At 39.0% G+C, this 20,121-nt stretch overlaps 2 protein-coding genes across 24 annotated transcripts in view; one reads left to right on the top strand and one right to left on the bottom strand.

Moving 5' to 3' along the window:
- Nucleotides 1-20,121, bottom strand: part of Cask (calcium/calmodulin dependent serine protein kinase) — a 332,948-nt gene that overhangs the window by 113,398 nt on the left and 199,429 nt on the right. For all 20 annotated transcript variants that reach the window (XM_076561547.1, XM_015995775.3, XM_015995781.3 and 17 more), the window contains exon 6: nt 4,147-4,249. In XM_076561547.1, the coding sequence (XP_076417662.1) occupies nt 4,147-4,249 (103 nt within the window). The remainder of the gene's footprint in view (nt 1-4,146; nt 4,250-20,121) is intronic.
- On the top strand, nt 916-18,329 carry Gpr34 (G protein-coupled receptor 34). 4 transcript variants are annotated; one of them, XM_042269557.2, is made up of 4 exons: nt 10,180-10,320; nt 10,776-10,966; nt 11,904-11,998; nt 16,592-18,329. In XM_042269557.2, the coding sequence occupies exon 4, from the start codon at nt 16,687-16,689 to the stop codon at nt 17,809-17,811; it is 1,125 nt and encodes a 374-aa protein (XP_042125491.1). In that variant the 5' UTR covers nt 10,180-10,320; nt 10,776-10,966; nt 11,904-11,998; nt 16,592-16,686; the 3' UTR covers nt 17,812-18,329. The 4 variants fall into 4 exon arrangements, with proteins under 4 accessions (XP_076417669.1, XP_076417671.1, XP_042125491.1 ...); XM_076561554.1 differs by lacking the exons at nt 10,180-10,320; nt 10,776-10,966; nt 11,904-11,998 and adding exons at nt 916-1,010; nt 3,165-3,231 and having other exon boundaries at nt 16,592-18,298; XM_076561556.1 differs by lacking the exon at nt 16,592-18,329 and having other exon boundaries at nt 10,123-10,292; nt 11,904-11,999.

The following is a 20,121-nucleotide window of genomic DNA, read 5'->3' as shown; positions in this document are numbered from 1 at the left end:
GTTTCCCTTCCATTCCCCATAATGGAAGAGATTAAGCTCAGGGCTCCAACAGGGAAAATACCTTCTCTTAAAATGTACAACAAAAACGCAGTACCGACTACAAGGATCTGACGAGAGAAACAGTTTTTATTTCTGGGTTGTCTGATTTGCTTTCTCAAGCAGCATAAAGGAGCTGAAGTATTGGGAGCTGAACTTTCTGGCTCATTGGCAGCTTCTATAAGGCAGGGCCCCAGGATAATAAACATTGTTCTGATGGACAGGGCAGAAGCTGGCAGAAGTAGGGAAAAGCAGGGCTCAGGGTATCATTTGAAACACTGCTCCCAGGACCCATCCGGTACCTGCTGGAAAGTTCACATGGTACTTTGACATTCAACTCCTACAACTCCAGGTAGAGTGACTCATTGTGTGTGGGGGGGTGGGTGTGTGTGGGTGGGGGGGCTTTTTGTAGGGAATAATCCAAAGCACCACAGTTTAAGTCCAGCCATCTATCTGGACTGAAGACTGCCGCCTGCACTATGGAGGAATTAGTGCTCTTTCTTTGGGAGAAGTTTGCTCAGAGATGGCAGAGACTTTTCAATTTCAAGTACATCAGTATGAAAAACTTCACCAAACTCCTTGCCTTTGCTACTAATTTTCATTTTTTTTTTTTTGTGACCACTTGACTTTTATCACAAAATTCTAAGAACAGGAAACCAATTACCAAACCAAACATAGAACTGTTTATGAAATACCTCAGATATTTACATAATATTTAAGTGCTAATTTTAATGCAATAATAAAGCCCTCCCTCAAACTTCAGGGAGGGAGCTGTTCTGCGTAGTTATGCTTTCAATACTTGAGGATTTGAGCGTTCATAAGACAGCCTTTTACCTTATCCCTTCTGTAGGCGTTTTACAATTTCCTGACTCCTTTTTTGCATAGGGTGTCACACATCATTCAATCTTTCCGTGGTGACTTGCAGTTGTCATCCTGGCTCTCAACAACAGATGACACTCCCAGGACCCTCACAGGTATGTAAGGATGGCTCTCTCTGATCCAATGGCCTTGCTTTGCTGTCACCTTGTCACCTTTCCTACACTTTTTGTCACCAGGCTTTCATTTGCTTTCCTCTTACCATGCTTTCTCCAGGCTTGGCAACTCTTCATTTGTTCCTTATAATCTGCTACTGACCTGAAAATGACTAGCCACCAGAGTCAGGTCCTCAGCACCGTGGTAGGTACAGCAGACATAGAGAGGGACGAGCCATGGCTCTCCTGCCCCTTACAAATCTCTCATCTTGGCTGTTATTACATGTCCTTGATCAAATTTTGTAAGGAAGTAGGTAACCCAGATAGTTCTGGTTAGATGAAGAGGAGGCATGACAGTTACAATATGCTTGCTTTTAAAAGGCAATAATTGTTCGCTTAGTCTTCAAGCAAAAGACTAAACCTGACAGATAAAATGACAAAAGGCATTCTAAACAGATGAAATGGCAGGTGCAAATTATGAGGGGACACAAATTTATACAATTTTATGAAAGCCAGGAAGAATTCCTCCTCCTGTGTGTGCATTTAGTTCTCAACAGAAAGGACTATGAATGGGTTTTAAGGATAAATGGTTTTCACTACATTGTAATTATTTTCTAGGTTGTATTCAGGGTAAGTGGATTCTCTAAACAGTTGAGTGTTAGATGGGGGAAATGTAATGGAGTTAAGTGGTTTTAGTATGTAGAACATGTAAAGGAGATAATATTTTCTATTTGGAAGCCCAGGTAATTAAACATTCCAATCTACAGGAAAAAAGCTTTCTGTTCCAAAATTGAAAACATTAGCAAAATTTCAAAAGTACTTTAAACAACAAGAAAGCTTTTTCCCCTTAAGGGAAATCATGTATCCCTTTATCTATTCACATTGTGTTTTTAAAGGCATTGCAATATTTAAAATAGTTACTTCAAGACTATATAGAAAGGTTCATTAAGAAACAATATTTTGACTACTAGGAATTATTTTAGGATTGGAGATGCAGCTCAGCAGAGTGCTTGCTTAGCATGTACAAGCCCTGAGTTCCACCCCCAGCACCATATTCAAATTTGGTGTGATAGTGCATATCTGTAATCCTAGTGCTCAGGAGGTGGAGTCAGGAGGATCACAAGTTTGAGGTCTTCCTCAATCCCTTATCAAGTTGGAGGCCAGCCTGGGCCACATGAAATCCTGTCTCAAAAGAAAGTTTAAAAAAAGGATTTGAGCCGGGCGGTGGTGGCGCACGCCTTTAATCCCAGCACTCGGGAGGCAGAGGCAGGCGGATCTTTGTGAGTTCGAGGCCAGCCTGGGCTACCAAGTGAGTCCCAGGAAAGGCGCAAAGCTACACCGAGAAACCCTGTCTCGAAAAAAAAAAAAAAAAAACCAAAAAAAAAAAACCAAAAAAAAAAAAAAAAAAAAGATTTGAATTCTAGAGCATAGAGAATAGTAATTTTTGAATAATGGACATGCTGTGCGTTCAAAACTAGTTGGAAAATAAAAATTAGGGGGAGGGTTCATAGACTTCAGGAAAATGGTTGTACATGGAGGCAAACTTAATGAATCTCCCCCCGCCCCATCAAGATTTGTGAAATAACAGAGTCCATGCCACAATGAATATGAGCAGAATGCAGATCCGAAGTAACAGACACAAAATCCTTCAGTACATAACATATAAAAGGAATTTGACTCATTTTCTCTCATTCTCATGTTACTGGAAATGTTTAGCTGGAAAAGTATGTAAGATCAGAAGAACTTAACACAATTTAATTTCAGAGAGGAGTGTGCTAGAGAGTGATTCTTAAAATACAACTATAATTGATGCTCATTTTTTTCAGAAGATAGTGCCATGTCGCTACTGCTTAAGGCTCTACTCATAATCAAACTGAATGAAATGTCCTGTGTAACAGACAGCTATTTCGATAGTCATGGTTTAGAAAGTGTTTACATTTAACATAAGCATCTGTTTTGTTTTCTTTTAGAAGATAGTGTCTTGCTATGTTGTCTAGGCTGGTCTCAAACTCAAAGCCACCTTCTTCCCTCAGCCTCCCCAGTGCTGGGATTCATGTGTACATCAGCACACCTTGCTTAACAGAAGTATTCAGAAGGGTGGCAAACTGACTTGAAGACTCCATGCTAAAGGCTGTGCTTCATGGTGTTATTCTCCAGGAACGCACTGACCATGCTGGCAGGACGGAATGGAGAACTACACAACGTGTGAAACTAAGAGACTGAGGTAAACTCTGGGCAGCATGGTGGGCTGGATTCTGTTGAAAAGAGTAACTGAAGAACCCCCCCCCAATACTGGGATCTTAATTAGCATCCACTTCTATACAGCAGTGAAGAAAGCTCCTACTTTGACTTTCTTATTTTCTACTGTGGCACAGGAATTTAAAAATCATATTTTGCTTTGGTTAATAAGACAACCAGCCTATGTTCTTATCTATTTGCTCTTCAGAAACGCACAGGCTGGCAACTTCAGCAGGATTCTTTGATATATAGAAAAAGGACAATGGTAGGAAATTTAAACTTAGACATGCTGTGACCCTAGAAGGTAAACTCATGCATACTAGAAACGACTATTTGTCCAGGTGAACTTCCAAAACTTCTATGCTCCAAACGTTAACGTCTTTGTGTACTGTTCTTATATTGTGCTTCCTTGGGGCTCCTTCTCTGTGAATTGTTAGGGACACAGTGCAGAAATCTACACAGCACTTTCTGCAGTGCTGGAGATGGAACCCAGCGCCACATACACACATGCTAGACAAGTGCTCTGCACCAAACTACACCTACAAGCCCAGTCTTTTTTTTTTTTTTTTTTTTTGAAACAGGGTTTCTTAGAGTAGCCCTTGCTGTCCTGGAACTCATTTTGTAGACCAGGCTGGCCACCAACTCGGAGATGTGCCTTCCTCTGCCTCCCGAGTGATAGAATTAAAGGCGCGCGCCACCATCTCCCAGCCAGAGTGTATTTTTAAGGGACTAAAATTCTAGTTACGACAGCGGAATTACTAAGTTGAAGACTATCTGATGGTGCTGGGTAGAATGGGGTGTGAAACGCTCAGGCTGGGTTAGTATCTAATTTGAAATCTGACACCAACTTAAGAGTAAGCAGGTTTTGAAGGGGAAACCAAATACGTTAAAATGGTCTTACCTCCAGCGACCAGTCCAGATTCTCCTAACTGAATAGCTACTCCAAAGCCCCCAAGTTTAACAGGTGCCGAGTTTTCTTTTGAGGCGAGGAGAACACAGTGGGGCTGAAAAGAAAAAAACGACAATCAAACCCAACGATAAGAATTAATGGAAAATAATTCAATTTACACAAAACCAAATAATACAATATAGTAATACTTAAAAAATGTTGGAATTGGGTCGGCAAGATGGCTCGGAGGGTAAAGGTACTTACCCAAGTCTGACAACTTGGGAACCACAAATCAGAGAGAACCAACTCTTACAAATTGTCTTCTGGGCCCCCACCCCAATAAAAACTACAAGTATTAAAAAATTAAAAACCTATTATTAAAAAACAAATTTCAGTTAAAAAAAAACAAGCTTCTGAAGCTGGGTAGTAGTGGTACACGCCTTTATTCCCAGCACTCAGGCAGGTGGATCTCTGAGTTTGAGGCCAGCCTGGTCTTCAGAGCGAGTTCCAGGCCAGCCAGAGGTACACAGAGAAACCCTGTCTCAAATAAACAAACAAACACACACACAAATAAAGCTTCTAAACTATATAAAATGCTTGAATTCTTTGTCCTCTTCTCTCTTCTGAATGCTTTCTCTAAAGACTTAGGAATTATTTGTTTCTAAGATCAAGCCATCACTCATAAAGCATGGATGTTCAAGAAATACAGATATATTTTCTTTTTTGTGCAATAGTCTCTTCATTTGATTGATAGTAGGAACACAAGAATGAGAGAAAAGAGGACATTGCAGCTGATCAGGCCTGAGAGGATGGTGATAAGGACAGAAAATGACAAGAACTAATCAAACATAGCTATTGTTCTAAAGGTAAAGCTGAGAGGAATTGCTGATGGATAGAAGTGTAAGAGAAAGAGGCAGGTCAAGCTTGACAAGCAGGTTCTTGGAATTAGCCTTGGAGTGAAAATAAAGATACCGTTTACTGAAATGGGGACTCCTAGGGGAAGCGTTTGAAAGATGGACTAATGAACGCTAGGTCTTATAAAATAGGGTAGGGCAGGGGCTTGGATTAGAGACGTGAATTTGGGGATCAACAGCATGCCAAGCTAATGGAGTTTCTAAGGGAGTGACTACTATTAGAGAAGAGGCCGGAGAGTTGGGTCTTAGGGGTAAATGGAGAGTAGAAAGATGAGAAGACTCTGGCAAAGGAGTACAGAATGGTCAGACAGTGAAACCCAGATGAACATCAGAGTTTGCATCTTAAAAGCCAAGTGAAGAAACTTTTCCAAGAAGAAATGCTTAGTAGTGATCAATGTTACCAAGGCCATTTTAAATTAAGAACTGAGAACAGATGATTAGATTTGGCAATTTAGGAGTCACTGGTACCCATGATCAAAGTGGTATTGGTGGCACAGTGGAGATAAAAATGTCTACTGGACTAGGTTCTTCAGGGAATGGGAAGAGATGATGTGGAGACAGTATATATAAACAGCTTTCAAGTTTTCTGTGCTAGGAATGCAGCAAGAGGAACATATGGAACTGAAGAAGTCCTGCCCCTGCTTCAACCTTTTAACATTTGCAATTGTAGGAAAATGAATAAACTTCCACATGCCCACCCATTTTATATGCACAATTATTGACATTCTGTGATCCTCTAAAGCTTTTTAGTACACTTACGTGTTTGGGTGTATAATTGTGTGCCATCTCAGAGGAGAACTTGAACAAGTCAGTTCTTTCCTTTCACTGGGTAGGTTCTGGGGACCACACTCAGCCATCAGGCTTGGATGCAAGCACCTTTATCAGCTGAGCATCTTGTTGGCCCCCATTCTGCCATTTTTGCTTTACCTATCCTCATTCGTTAACTTTTTTGCTGAAGTATTCTAAAACCAACCATATAATTTCACCTATTTACCAAGTTCAGTACTTCGAACAGAGGACTTAAAAATAATTACATTTTTAAATATAAATAATTTATGTAAATCATTTTATATAAATTATTACCACATCAAAAAGCAAACGATTGTAATCTTATCTTCCTTTAAAAAAAGATTTTATTTTTACGTGTGTGTGTGTGTGTGTGTGTGTGTGTGTGTGTGTGTGTGTGTGTGTGTATGCATATGGGTGCAGTGCCTTCAGAGGCTGAGAGGGTATCTGACTCCCTGGAGCTGGAGTTACAGGAAGTGGTGAGCCATTTGACGTGGGTGTTGGGAAGTGTTCCCTGGTCCTCTGGAAGAGCAGGAAGTTCTCTTAATTGCTGAACCATGTCTCTAGTCCCTCTAATATTCACACTACATTCAATTTTTCTTGACTATCATAACAAGGCTTTTTAGTTGTGCTTTAGTTTAAAATAAGACCCAAACCCTAGTATTTGGGAGTTGAAGACGGGAAGATCAGGAGTTCAAGGGGGAGCCTCAGCTGCATATTAACAGTGAGTCTGAGCCCACCCTGGGCTCCAAAAGATTCTATCTCAAAACAAACACCCAAATTAAATGGGATCCATGGACCATATATTGCTGTATTATAGAATATATTTCCCCTTCTAGTTTATTCTTTCCCCTCCCCAATTTTCATGGTATTTATTTAAGATACTCAGTAATGTCTACATTACTGTAAAATCTCCTACAGTCTAGTGGTAGCCACAGGGTTTATAATTTATGTTTTATACTTGGCTGTATTTCATAGAGATTCATAGTTAGATCCAGAATCTTGATTAGAGTCCAGTTCAATTTCAGTTTTATGTTCTGATATTTCATGTGGTTTAATTGTTATATCTCATCAGTAAGAACATGTCTGGATGCCCTGCTTTAGTTACAGGATTCAACTGTAGATTCAGGTGTTATTTACCGGACCCATCATGAGATTTACTACCAACTGTTGACTTAATAATGTTAGCAGCCTCATTTCATAGATTCATACCTTGGGATCCTAAAAACTTAGAATCTGTAAAAATACTGAAGTAAAATTTACATAGCATGAAATGTGCACATCATAATATACTTTAGTGGGAAAAGATATTTAAATCTACAGGAGGCTCCCAAGCATACAGCCGATCAGTTATTATTGCTTTACCTTTCCAGTAGACAGAGTTTTAAGTGTGTACTTTATAGAAGGGGAAAAATACAAATTCACTCTTTTTTGACTATAAGGTTTTGACTTCTTTGATTTAGCAAGTAATTTTGGTGCCTAATAACAGTGATACAATTATTCATTTGCTCTGTCTATACCAGAGATTCTCAACCTTCTTCTGACCTTCTTGGGGAATCACACATCAGATGTCCTGCAAATCAGATATTTATATCACAATTCATAAAAGTAGCAAAGAAATAATTTTACAGTTGGGGGTCACCACAATGAGGAACTGTATTAAAGGGTCACAGCATTAAGAAAGTTGAGGACCACTGGTCTATACATATAGGTTTTAAAATAATACCTACAGAAGCGGCAGCAAGATTAGTAACTATGTATAATTTCTTTGTGATTCTTTTTATCATTAAATTATATAAGATAAGTTCAGTCATAATATTATTTCACTACTGAGCAAAATAAAAGGCTGTAAGTTCATACTGATACAAATAAACCAGGAAACAAACACATAGGGAGGAGAGGAGATGCCTTTCTCTGGCACAGAAGTCAGAGATCCACCTGCCTCTGCCTCCCTAGTGCTGGGATTAAAGGTGTGCACAACCACACTTGGCAGAAATGCCTTTCCGTAAATAAGTAAAGAAAATATAATGTTGGAACCAGAAAATCACCATTGGCAGTTTTCATGAACATAATTGATCCAGGTAAGAATCTCCAAGGATGCTAACTAGTTGGGCAAAGTTTGAAGAGTGATAGGATATGTATATTCTCCAAGTACCTCCCTACAACATACTTACTAATTACAAAAGGGGAATAGTAGTATTTCAAGGGAGAGGCCTAGAAGAAACTAGCACAGAGAACATTGCTAATAATGGGACTTGGTCTCTGATATGATGCCTTGAGAAGCCAGTGACACTCTCATGGTTTGTCCTTGGCAAAGAGTGTAATTAGATCTAATCACGGAGAAAAGCCCAAGAGACAGTCTAGAAAGTAGCAGGCTTATATAGCTCTGGATTCAAGGGTTTCAGTGAAACTAAAGAAATATCACAGATAAATGTGATCTTGTTTTTATTTTTGCTCTAAAGGATACTATTAGGGCAACTGATGAAATCTGTAACAAGGATTGTCAAACACATAATGGTGTCTTTCAATGTAAATTTCCTGATTTTGATTACTGTACCACACAAATATAGCTTTTTTTGTTAAGTCTAAAATTATGCCCCGAACCCCCCCATCCTATTTTAAAGGCACCTAAAATAACTTCTCGATGTGGTTATGCTTTCATTTTGGCATGTAATGAGGCTCATTTAGTTTAATTAGATTTGTACAGCTTGGTGTTTTAATTACACAAAACACGCCTGTACTTCCAAACTCAAAACTGCAAAACAAATAATACTCAGAGAGGTCTAGGTTTTGTCTTCTTTTACTACCCCGCACTATCTCCCTCTTCATTGGTAGGATATAAAAATAAGAAATATAATACATACAAAATACCTGCATTTCCTGTAATATGCCCTGAACATATAGAGGAGGTTCCTTTCTAACTGCTTTTATTTTCTTAGGGAAATGAAAAGCAACTAGCAGGTGAGAGTAGGGGAAGGAAATGGGGTTGCTGGCAGTTTGAGAAGGTTGAAGGTGTGAAACACTATTTTTGAAGGAGGATGAACTAGGGCAGTGACTCCCCAATTTTAGCACCAGCATCACCTAGATTGTTGGGCCTCATCCCTTGAATTCCTGGCTGTTAGGTCTGGATGAGGTTTAGAGTGTACGTCTGTTACAAGCTTCTGAGTTACTAATGCTACTGGTCTAGAAGTCTTTCTTTGAGAATGCCTGGACTAAGGACATTGAGATTCACATTAAGGAGCGCTGGCAGTCCAGGGGCCCACTTAAGGTTTGATAGCCAATCTGAAGCCAGACCACTGTGTAGGATTTGTGTGCTTGTACCCAGCAGTCCTCAGCTTCACTGGGGAGGTTCAGGCCTGGAGGAGGTGATGAGCTAAACTTCACTAGGGTTGGGTTTCACATAAAGAGGGGATGGTGACAAGCATAATGTTCAGAATGAACAGAACAGGCTCATATAAAGAACTGGAAGATAATACTCAAATTTGATGGCAACCTTGCTGACTGACATTGAGGAGAAAATGAGGCTACAATATGAGAACACTAAAGTTTAAAAACAGGTGTGGGACAACATACAATACAGAAATAGTGTTTATATTGTATTTTAGGAGATAAAAAGAACTTTATGACTCATTTAATCATGAAAAATCCTGCCAGGATTTTGAAGAGATATTTGCATATATATATTTGTTGCAGCAATATTCAGAATGGCCAATAAGTGGAGACAACCTACATGCCCATTGAAAGATAAGTGAATAAAGAAAATGAAAAATAGCCAACCAATGGAATTTACAACCTTAAGTATGAAGGAAATTATGTTACATGCTATAGCATGGATGAACCTCAAGGATAGTAGGCTAAGTAAAATAAATCAGTCACAAAAGGTTTATATATGATTCTACTCAATGTCACAGAATCAAAGTTGCTAATGTTGAGACTAGGGGGAGAGAAAATAAGTACATAGTGGGTTGGAGTTCTAAGTCTGCAACATAATGATATAAGTACACTTAGCACCACTGGATGATACACTCCAAACTGGTTATATGGTAAATTCAGTGGTATGTGTTACTTACCACAGTAAGAAAAAAAATACTGCCAGACAAATACAGTAAGCATCTTCTTTCTCAGAGATTCTCAGGGGGAAGTAAGAGTTTTAAAGTATTTTTATTCTAGCAATGTAAAATTGTTGTCTTGTGTATTAGATTCTTAACAAGCTAAAAGCTCTGCAGAATATGATGTTCAAAAGAACATGCCCAGAAATACTTAAACGGCAGATGAAGCCCAGTGACTTAAACACTGTTTAAACAAAGCTGCAGAAGGACGATTATGTTCTAAACAAGCAGCAAAAGGGGAACTGACACTCAAGCGCAGGGCAGCAGTTACACAGATGAATTGATGGTGGTTAAATAGTGGACTGGGACCAGAATGGAGGCTGCAGAGCCTTGTCACATCTTCCTGGAGGTAGGAGAGACCGCTCCAGGTAACTTGGGTAAGTTGATTGTTGTCATGAGGAGAGACTAGCACTGCAAATCCCACCTAGTCCTCAATTTTTAAGGCTGTTTTACAAAATAAATCCAGGGTCTTAAAAGAAGACACGAAAGTGTACTAAAATAAAATGTAGAGACCAAATAAAACTTGAGCAAAACTGAAGAGTAAAAAAGTTACCACCAATGTTAGTATAATTCAGGGCAGAAAGACCATTTTATGCCAGAAGCAACTTCTAGAATGAATTCCGAAGAGAGAGAAATTCTAAAATCCATGTAGCAGATCACTCCTCATTTCTTAGGAAAGGGGAATCTGCTCATTTCTGCTTGTACTGGATAGCCTGTTGGCAGTTAAGATGACCCAAGCACTCCCTAGTTTAAGCTAGAAGGGACAAAAGAGAAGATGTCATTTCCTAAAGTTCAGCTTGAAGCTGTTGCTCAGAGTGGGGTCTTTTCATAGCTTCAAAAGGAGCCCCGGGGCTGTCACACTGAGAAAAGAAGGAAAAGGGGAAAAACAACTGCACCACATGTGAATATAAAGAAGAAGAGAACTCGAGCAATTGCACCATCACCGGATGGAAGAGCCCAGCTGTCAGAGCCTACTCTAAGGAGCTTTGCCTTTACCCCTTGTACTTCACGAAAGCCTCAACTGTAAGTATCCTCTGGGACTTTTAACTATATCCACGAGCCTTTGCATAGTTAAAACTTGATTAGCTGAACACTCCAAGGAAAGCCCAGTGTATGCTGACAATGCTATTCGGAGGTTAGCAAATCTTTGCTGTTTAGAGCCACTGAGTAAACTGCTCGGACAACACCTCCTCTTGGTTTGCAAACAAGGTTCTGCCGTTTTGGATAGGATATTTAATAACAATATAGTCCTATCATTTATATGACATTGTATAGTGTCACAATGATTTATAGCTGTACTTGAATCAAATATTTTTATTATATTATTACTATCTTATGGAACTTACCAGACCAATTAAAATTTAAGTTTTGTGTTTCGGAATAAATAAAGGGAATACTCAAGAAAAGAAAAAGAAACCACAATGTACTTTACAAAAATAATTAATTCAAACAACTAAAATTAAAATTGAAAGTACACAGTTAAGTTTATAACAAAACTAAATATATTGCTAATCTCATTATTTCCAAAGTAACATGCTTTCAATTGTTGTTCTGTATGCAGCAATTACTGCAACAGCATGGCCTGAATATGTATATTCAGTCATTATTATCAGTCTATTATCAAATAGGTATGCATTTCAACACATGATATTGATAGAAACAACACCTAAATTGTATTTTAAAAGCTATTTTCGCCAGGTGGTGGTGGCGCACACCTTTAATCCCAGCACTTGGGAGGCAGAGCCAGGTGGATCTCTATGAGTTCGAGGCCAGCCTGGGCTACAGAGTGAGTTCCAGGACAGCCAGGGCTACACAGAGAAACCCTGTCTTGAAAAACTAAAATATTTTTATAATGATGATGATGATGATGATGATGATGATGATGATAATGATAATGAGTGAACAACACCAACACACCAGCTGACGTATAGCTAACTTAATTACTTTTTTACTTTTGCAGTATTGGAGATTGAACTCCAAGGGCTTTGTGCTTGTTAAACAACTGCTCTACCATTTAGATATGCTCCTGATCCTCTTTCAACTTGTTCTTCTGAGGTAGGGTCTCACTAAGTGAGACAGCATTGCTGTGAACTTGTGATTCTCCCGCCTGAGACTCCCAAGGAGCTGCGATTACAGACATACATGAGCCATAGAGCCTGGCGCCTGCGGCTGCTGAACACACACACTGCTTTTGCTTTCTTCTCCTTCAACTTGACACTAACACAGTTCAAAAGACGTATTATTTTGTCTAACCATTATTAATTAATTTATTAATTATATTTGCATATTAGAATTGAGGAAATGGTTTCAGGATATGTTCTTTGTGCTATTATCTTCCTAGAAACAACTTGATTATTGCTCTTTGGCCTAGAAATAATTCTGAAAATTCTGATCAATGATTTGATGCTGTGAAATCTGGATTTATTTGCATACTGTTATAGACCTAGCAAATGGAAAGATTAATAACTCTTTCAAAGGAGCAAAGCTAGATGGTACCACCTTTCTTAAACCAACCAAGGTAGATAGTGGTAAAGGAATCTTGCCAAACTACTACTGACTGATAGAATTCAACATTAATAAGGGAATGATGATCAGCTATGACAGGAGTGAGGTTTACTGAGGAGGTTCAGGGGTTATCAGAATTAGAGCTGAGTCCCAACTTAAGTCCCAACTGCCACTTAAGAGCTCTGAGGTTATGGGTAAAGGGCCTACCTATGGCTTTTTCGTTACCTCACGTATAAAGACTATATAAAAGAAATTATATAATGTGTTCAAACAGTATCTGGATCACAGCAAGGGCTAAATAATGATTAATTAGTCATTTGACCATTTAGTTCAATTCAATGTTGATTCTACACACTGGACACCTCCCAAGAACTTTTAAAAGAAACCAGTGTACAAAGCGCATTCCAGATAAACTATACATGGTATCTGGGAAGAAGCCAGACATTGGTATCTTTAAAAAGCCTTCAAGGGGATGCTCATCCACAGATTTGAGAACTACTGAGAATCCCTTCTACAGAGTGGTGCAGCTTTGAATTTCTAGTGCTAAGACTGCTAATACCTTCCAAGCTAGACTGTTTCATTGTAAAAGCATTTACTCACAAAGAGGCAATAGCTGTCTCTGCACTTTCTATGACTGGTCCTTGCTTTGCTCTCTGCAGACATGAATAAGAAAGGGAGACCCTCTTCTCTGTGGCCTTGCAAAACATCCTCATCTATAGGCTAATGTGCCTATTTCTTTCAACTTACCCCTCCGACATAATCTGAATCCCACTTCTCCCTGTTTGGTGCATGGTCTTTCTTAAGCATACCGCTGAGGATGATTAAAAATTAATATCACAGGGAGACATCAGCCTGGGACAGAATCCAGGTCAACAGTAACTATTTTCATTTAAAACACTACAGATTTATGAGTTATAAAGCAAGGATGGGGTTAGTTTTTTTTTGCTGTGGCAATTGTGTTTTTGTGAATTCACTACTTGTACTTTTAACACTTTATGTCTACTTCTCACAAATTCCCTCTTTCATTCAGTAATATGTAGTGTGCTAAACACCTGGACACAGAAGCAAACAAGAGCAGACTTGATTCTTGATCCTAATGGGGTTTAAAATATATCAGGAAGAATAACTTCTTATGGAGGAGTATTCCAAGTCACGTTAGCTTCCTCAGCTGTCACTCATATCATCTGAGTCTCAGCATCCTCTCGCCTATGGAGAGGATGTCTCTACCTGACCCTCAGTGCTGCCTGGATACCCACACAACATAGGTTTCTTGCCCTCTTCCCGGCAAGGCATGCTGCATTATCAGCAACCTGCTACCCTTCCTAGATTGTCTCTTCATTTGAAGATGTCGGATCACAAGAAACATGCCTGCATGTTTCTACGTTGTGAAATCTGTCTTCCTGCATCTGAGACACAGCACAGCCAAGCTTCAGTTCTTCCGTCATTCCTTCCTCCCAGTCCTTCTCTGTTTTTCCCTCCATGGTCCTAAATTGTGGAGACAGTTCTCAAGATGGCTTGACAGAACTTCCTCCTCACCAGCCACTTCCTCTTCCTTGGAACCAACTCCTTCGCTGTCAAAATTTAAAGCTGAATGCTACTTTCTATTAAAAGTCTGTACTTAACCAAAAAATATAGTTTTAAGAGAGGCCACATTCTTCCAAATATTTTTCTCTCTCTATAACATCAAATCAAGAATTAACTAAGCAACGACAAACGCTGCACGTTTCTTCTCATAGAAAGAATGTAGAAGACATAAAAGCAGCAGGAGGAGGATGTGAGAGAAGAATGGGTCTAAGGAAGGGAACAATGAGGTGAAGAAAAACAAAGACTGTATATTTTCTTCATGTAGATTATGACAATAAAGCAGAGGGGTCCTACTGAGGGAGGGAAGCAAGGGAGAGTGGTGGGGGTGAAGATGAGCAAAGTACAATGACAGACATATGGAAAATGTCATAGTGAAATACATTCTGTATACTAACAAAGATGCTTGATTTAAAAAAGGAAGCAAAAATTGAAAATTATAGTGGTGTGATGTGCTCAATGGGAGAATATTCACCTAGTATGTGTAAAGCTCTAGGTTCAATCCTCAGTACCATAAAACAATGACAACAAGAAGAAATTAATTATCATAATTAAGGTCTACTCTTTATAGCTGGGAAGTGGTGCTACATGCATTTGACCCCAGCACTCAGGAGGCAGAGGCAGGTAGATCTCTGAGTTCAAGACCAGTCTGGTCTAGAGTTCCAGGACAACCAGGGCTACATAGAGAAACCCTGTCTCCACCAAATCAAACCAAACCAAACCAAACCAAACCAAACCAAACCAAACCAAACCAAACCAAACCATCAAACTACTTTTTTGTTACTGCATTTAGGGCTTGAACACACTCCTCTAAAAATGCTTACTGAGAGCAGGGTCTCTTTCTTCATATTGTTAATATCCAATGTTGTTAACTGGCCTTAATATCCAAGCAGTACTTACACGAATGTGAAATGTTTCGATTGATCATTAGGTACCTAGTTTTTTTTTTCCTGAGACAGGGTTTCTCTGTGTAGCCCTGGCTGTCTTGGAACTCTCTCTGTAGACCAGGCTGGCCTCGAACTCATTGAGATTCGCCTGCCTCTGTCTTCTGAGTGCTGGGATTAAAGGTGTGTGCCTAGCAACACACTTAGCTTTTTTTTGTTTTGTTTTGTTTTGTTTTTGTGTAGTGTTGGGAACTGAACCAGGGATGCATACATACTAGACTAGTGTTCTATCACTGAGCTACAAGACCTAGGCTTGAAGCAAAAACTATTTTAAACACTTACTATGTATCAGGGTTAAGTGTTTCACATAAAAGCTTTGCATTTTTACAAACGAGAATAGAGGCTTAAAAAAGGTCATTTGTCCTTGATTATGAAGTTAGGTATGATTTTGAAAGTCCTGCTTTGAAGTATGTAATTTTCACTATCCACTTATGTATGTGTGTGTATGTATGTATGTATGACACAAATGGGCCATCGCACACATCTGTAGGTCAGAGGACAACTTGTGGAGTCAGTTCTGTCCTTCTACCAAGTAGGTCTTGGAGATCAGGTTTAGGTAATTGGCTTGGCAGAACATACCTTCACCCTACTAAGCCATCTCATCTGCCCACTACTATAAAGTCCTTATGTTACATCTATGAGGGGCCTTTGCAGAAAACCAGGGCCGTTACTATAAGAAAGGAATGTGAGGAGACCTGCTTGAATTCTCCCTGCATATATAATAGGTCCCAACTGTCAAATGCCTGAGAATTGTTCAATAGCAAGTAGCACTGGGACCAAGTAGAACTGACATACTTAGAAGGTTCTGGTGACAATCTCAAATGATATAATCCAGGGCATAATTAAAGTTTAATTAGTTAGCCTCTCATAACCTTGGGCTCCATTTATATTACTGCCCTATGCTTCAAGGGTGGGAGTCGTTTATTGGCTGTTATCTGGTCTAGTTTTATATGATCACTGTATTCTCCTGTGAAGGGCTATAGGAGTCTGTGAAAGGAGGCAGGTACCAGCCTTCTGTTTTGGTAACTGTGTATTTCCATAGATAAGTAATTTTAATACTCCTATCTTGGTCTTAGGTGAAGGAAGAAATTTAGGATCTTTTCTATTCTCACTGTGGAAAGAGAGATCACTACAGCTTATCCAATATACACCATGTGGCAATGTATGTCAAAATGAATGGATGCCAACTATAAGGGGAAGGGGAAGGACAGGAAGCATTTTTGAAGCTGAGCAGGGTCAGCAGGGGACCTAGCTCACCCATGGCAATAAGCACCTTTAGGGGAAATTGATATTCATCCTTGAAAAAATATGAGCTGCTGTTTCTTTGTACTATCTCTATTCCCATAACAATACTGCTAAGAAATGATGCTCACATGGTTCAATTATTTAGTTTTATATAATAAATGAAATGACTCTGTACATGTGTTATAGCAACAGAGGTTAGAGAGATCCTACTGTATTTACTGTTGTTTTGTGATGCAATAATGCTACTACACACATTGTGTAGATAGCCAAAGGGTCCCAAATAAGGTCTGAAATGAAATCCTTATTTATGTTTTGTGTTAAAGGAGCTGTTATTATCACAGCAACTGACTCAGTGTTTGGTATTCTTTTGTAGGAAAATATGAAGAAATAAAGAAGTACACACGAAGAACATGTCATTTAGTACTCTGTTCTAATAGCTACAGAAGACACTGAGAAGTCCCTGTAACGATGACGACTACTTCAACTGACAGCTGGCCCTGCTCCTCCTATGGAATGCACTTTATAACTAATTACAGTGACCAAGCCTCACAAAATTTCTCAGCCGTGCCAAATGTTACTAGCTGTCCAATGGATGAAAAACTACTATCTACGGTGTTAACAACTTTCTACTCTGTTATTTTCATCGTGGGACTGGTTGGGAACATCATTGCCCTCTATGTATTTCTGGGCATCCACCGCAAAAGAAATTCCATTCAAATTTATCTACTTAATGTGGCCATTGCAGACCTTCTACTCATCTTCTGCCTCCCTTTTCGCATAATGTATCACATCAACCAAAATAAGTGGACACTAGGTGTGATTCTTTGCAAGGTTGTGGGGACACTATTTTACATGAACATGTACATTAGTATTATTTTGCTTGGGTTTATCAGTTTGGATCGCTATGTAAAAATTAATCGGTCTATACAACAAAGGAGGGCAATAACTACCAAGCAGAGTATTTATGTTTGCTGTATAGTATGGACAGTTGCTCTTGCTGGATTTTTAACTATGATCATTTTGACGCTGAAGAAAGGAGGGCACAATTCCACAATGTGTTTCCATTACAGAGATAGGCATAATGCAAAGGGAGAAGCGATTTTTAACTATGTTCTTGTGGTAATGTTCTGGCTTATTTTCCTATTGATAATCCTCTCCTATTTGAAGATTGGCAAGAATCTACTTAGGATTTCTAAAAGGAGATCAAAATTTCCTAATTCTGGCAAATATGCCACAACAGCCCGGAACTCCTTTATCGTACTGATCATTTTTACTATATGTTTTGTGCCTTATCATGCCTTTCGATTCATCTACATTTCTTCACAGCTAAACGTGTCTTCTTGCTACTGGAAGGAAATCGTTCACAAAACCAATGAGGTCATGCTGGTTCTCTCCTCTTTCAACAGCTGCTTAGATCCAGTCATGTATTTCCTGATGTCCAGTAATATTCGCAAAATCATGTGTCAACTTCTTTTTAGGAGATTTCAGAGCGAAGCAAGCAGGAGTGAGAGCACTTCAGAATTTAAGCCAGGATACTCCCTGCATGACCTCTCTGTGGCAGCCAAAGCGCAGTGCAATACTAAGGGTAACTGAGGCAAATGTGCTAAAATGAAACGACAGACATAAGCCAGCTTCGTCATTCCTTGAGATCAGTAAAATTATGGAACAAAGCCCTAGAATGTCCCAAACCCTGATCTTTAGAAGTGATTGTTCACTTGCTTACATTGTAAAATAGTTCAAGGCAAAGAGAAAAGCTTACATTTGTCCCTAGATTTTAGAACTATATGTAGAATCTTCTCAGAATATAATGTTAAGCTAACATTTTTAACAACATTTATAAAGTTAAGTGAAGTTCATGGATTTAACAACAAAATGAACGAAGTGTCATTGTTTTTCAAGTCGCTAAAGAGTTAATAAAAATTAGGCACTTGATACTAATTTTAAATATGTTTAAAAATAAAGCAATTTGGGTACTGTGTTGAAATGTCAAAAAACACGTTTGTTACTTCAAAAGCGAATATTTGCTGTATTCATTTATGTTTAAATCTCTGCTAACAAATGAATTAATAAATTTCTAATAAAAGTGAGACCACTCACTATTACTGCTTAGATAAAAATGAGAAGAATTTAAATACTAAATATATAAGCTAAGAACTTGATAGCCTGGCTAAAGGAACTGACTTAAAGGGGATTCATAAATTATTCATCCACCTCACACTCTGATAGAGGAAGAGGGTGCGCATGTGATGATGTGGCCCAGCAAATATAAGGTACAGCTCTTACAGAAGAATGCAAATATATACATAGGAACATATATACAATGATGTTCAGTTGTCATAAATGGGCATGATTAGCCTTTTTCCAGTCATAGAGTGGAAGGAACATTGTACATTGCAATCTAGAGAGGAGGTATCTTTAGAGAAACTGCATCCCTCTCTTGGCAGCTTGTAAAGTACTTTCCAGTACTATGAAAGCTAGTCCTCAAGGAGAAAGCTTTCAGGTTAGATCCAGTGAGATTCTAAAAACCCCTTATCCCCACACACATGCGGCTTTACCCCATTCCCCAAAGAGGCTTCTTTTGCAGTAGATAGAGATCATTACAAAAAGCATCATCTTGTCAAAATGCAGACAGCAACTGATCATGGGCTTCCCAGCCCCAGCTGGATGTATCTACAACACAACCCCCACACCCTAAGGTTCAGGGAACATTGTGGAAGAGGGAAGTGAAACATTTTAAAAACTAGAGGACCAGGAAATCTGCTGCAAGGTAGTATCTTCTAGATAGGACACAGAAGTTATACCTAAGAAATCTCAACAATATGGTTGCTTTAGCAAGACTTGAATAATGACAACACCAGTTGACTGGCCAACATGGATGAGGAAAATGGCATAGGGCCGTACCCCCAGATGAAACTGGCCAACATGGATGAGGAAAATGGCATAGGGCCGTACCCCCAGATGAAATAAAATAAAATTCAGCCCAATTAAAAATCTTCATGCTTTTTTCTCACCTAAGTTATTTTTATTTTTGCAGTTTCTTTTTTTTTTTTTTTTTTTTGGTTTTTTTCGAGACAGGGTTTCTTTGTGTAGCTTTGTGCCTTTTCCTGGAACTCACTTGGTAGACCAGGCTGGCCTCGAACTCACAGAGATCCGCCTGCCTCTGCCTCCCGAGTGCTGGGATTAAAGGCGTGCGCCACCACCGCCCAGCTTATTTTTGCAGTTTCTTAAAAATGTTCTATCATTTCTCCTTCCCTCTTCTCTAACCCCTCTCATATCTCTACCTCGCTAATTACAGACAGTTAATGATTGTCAAGAGAGGGCAAGGAGGTGCCCCTAACTGGTTATCTAATACCAAGTGATTAACCCTGAAATCAATACATATAAACAACACTAAACAGACACAGTGTATTTATACACTTAGGCACTTATACATATGTGTAACAATAATAATTAAATGAACAAGAGGGAGTGAGGTAGAGATATGAGAGGGGTTAGAGAAGAGGGAAGGAGAAATGATAGAACATTTTAATTTTAAGAAACTACAAAAATAAAAATAACTTGGATGAGAAAAAGCATGAAGATTTTTGATTGGGCTGAATTTCATTTCAATGAGATTTGCTTGTATATAGTAAGCACTCAGTTTCAGTGAGCATTATATTTCAGAAACTGCACAAACAGGCTGAATAAAGAATAGGTTAAGCAAAAGTATATTTGAAAATGAAGTTTTCAGTACTATTAGAGGCTTAGATTTTTTTTTCCTTTTTTTTTTTTTTTTTTTCGAGACAGGGTTTCTCTGTGTAGCTTTGCGCCTTTCCTGGAGCTCACTTGGTAGCCCAGGCTGGCCTCGAACTCACAGAGATCCACCTGCCTCTGCCTCCCGAGTGCTGGGATTAAAGGCGTGCG

Source organism: Peromyscus maniculatus, chromosome X (assembly GCF_049852395.1).
Source record: "Peromyscus maniculatus bairdii isolate BWxNUB_F1_BW_parent chromosome X, HU_Pman_BW_mat_3.1, whole genome shotgun sequence".
Taxonomy (NCBI): Eukaryota; Metazoa; Chordata; class Mammalia; order Rodentia; family Cricetidae; genus Peromyscus; species Peromyscus maniculatus.
Note: the sequence above shows the minus strand (reverse complement) of the source record. Positions and strands in the feature narration are given on the sequence as shown.

Bases quoted from the DNA above. Each gene is read 5' to 3' on its own strand.
- Gpr34 (XM_042269557.2), top strand. From the start codon at position 16,687: ATGACGACTACTTCAACTGACAGCTGGCCCTGCTCCTCCTATGGAATG.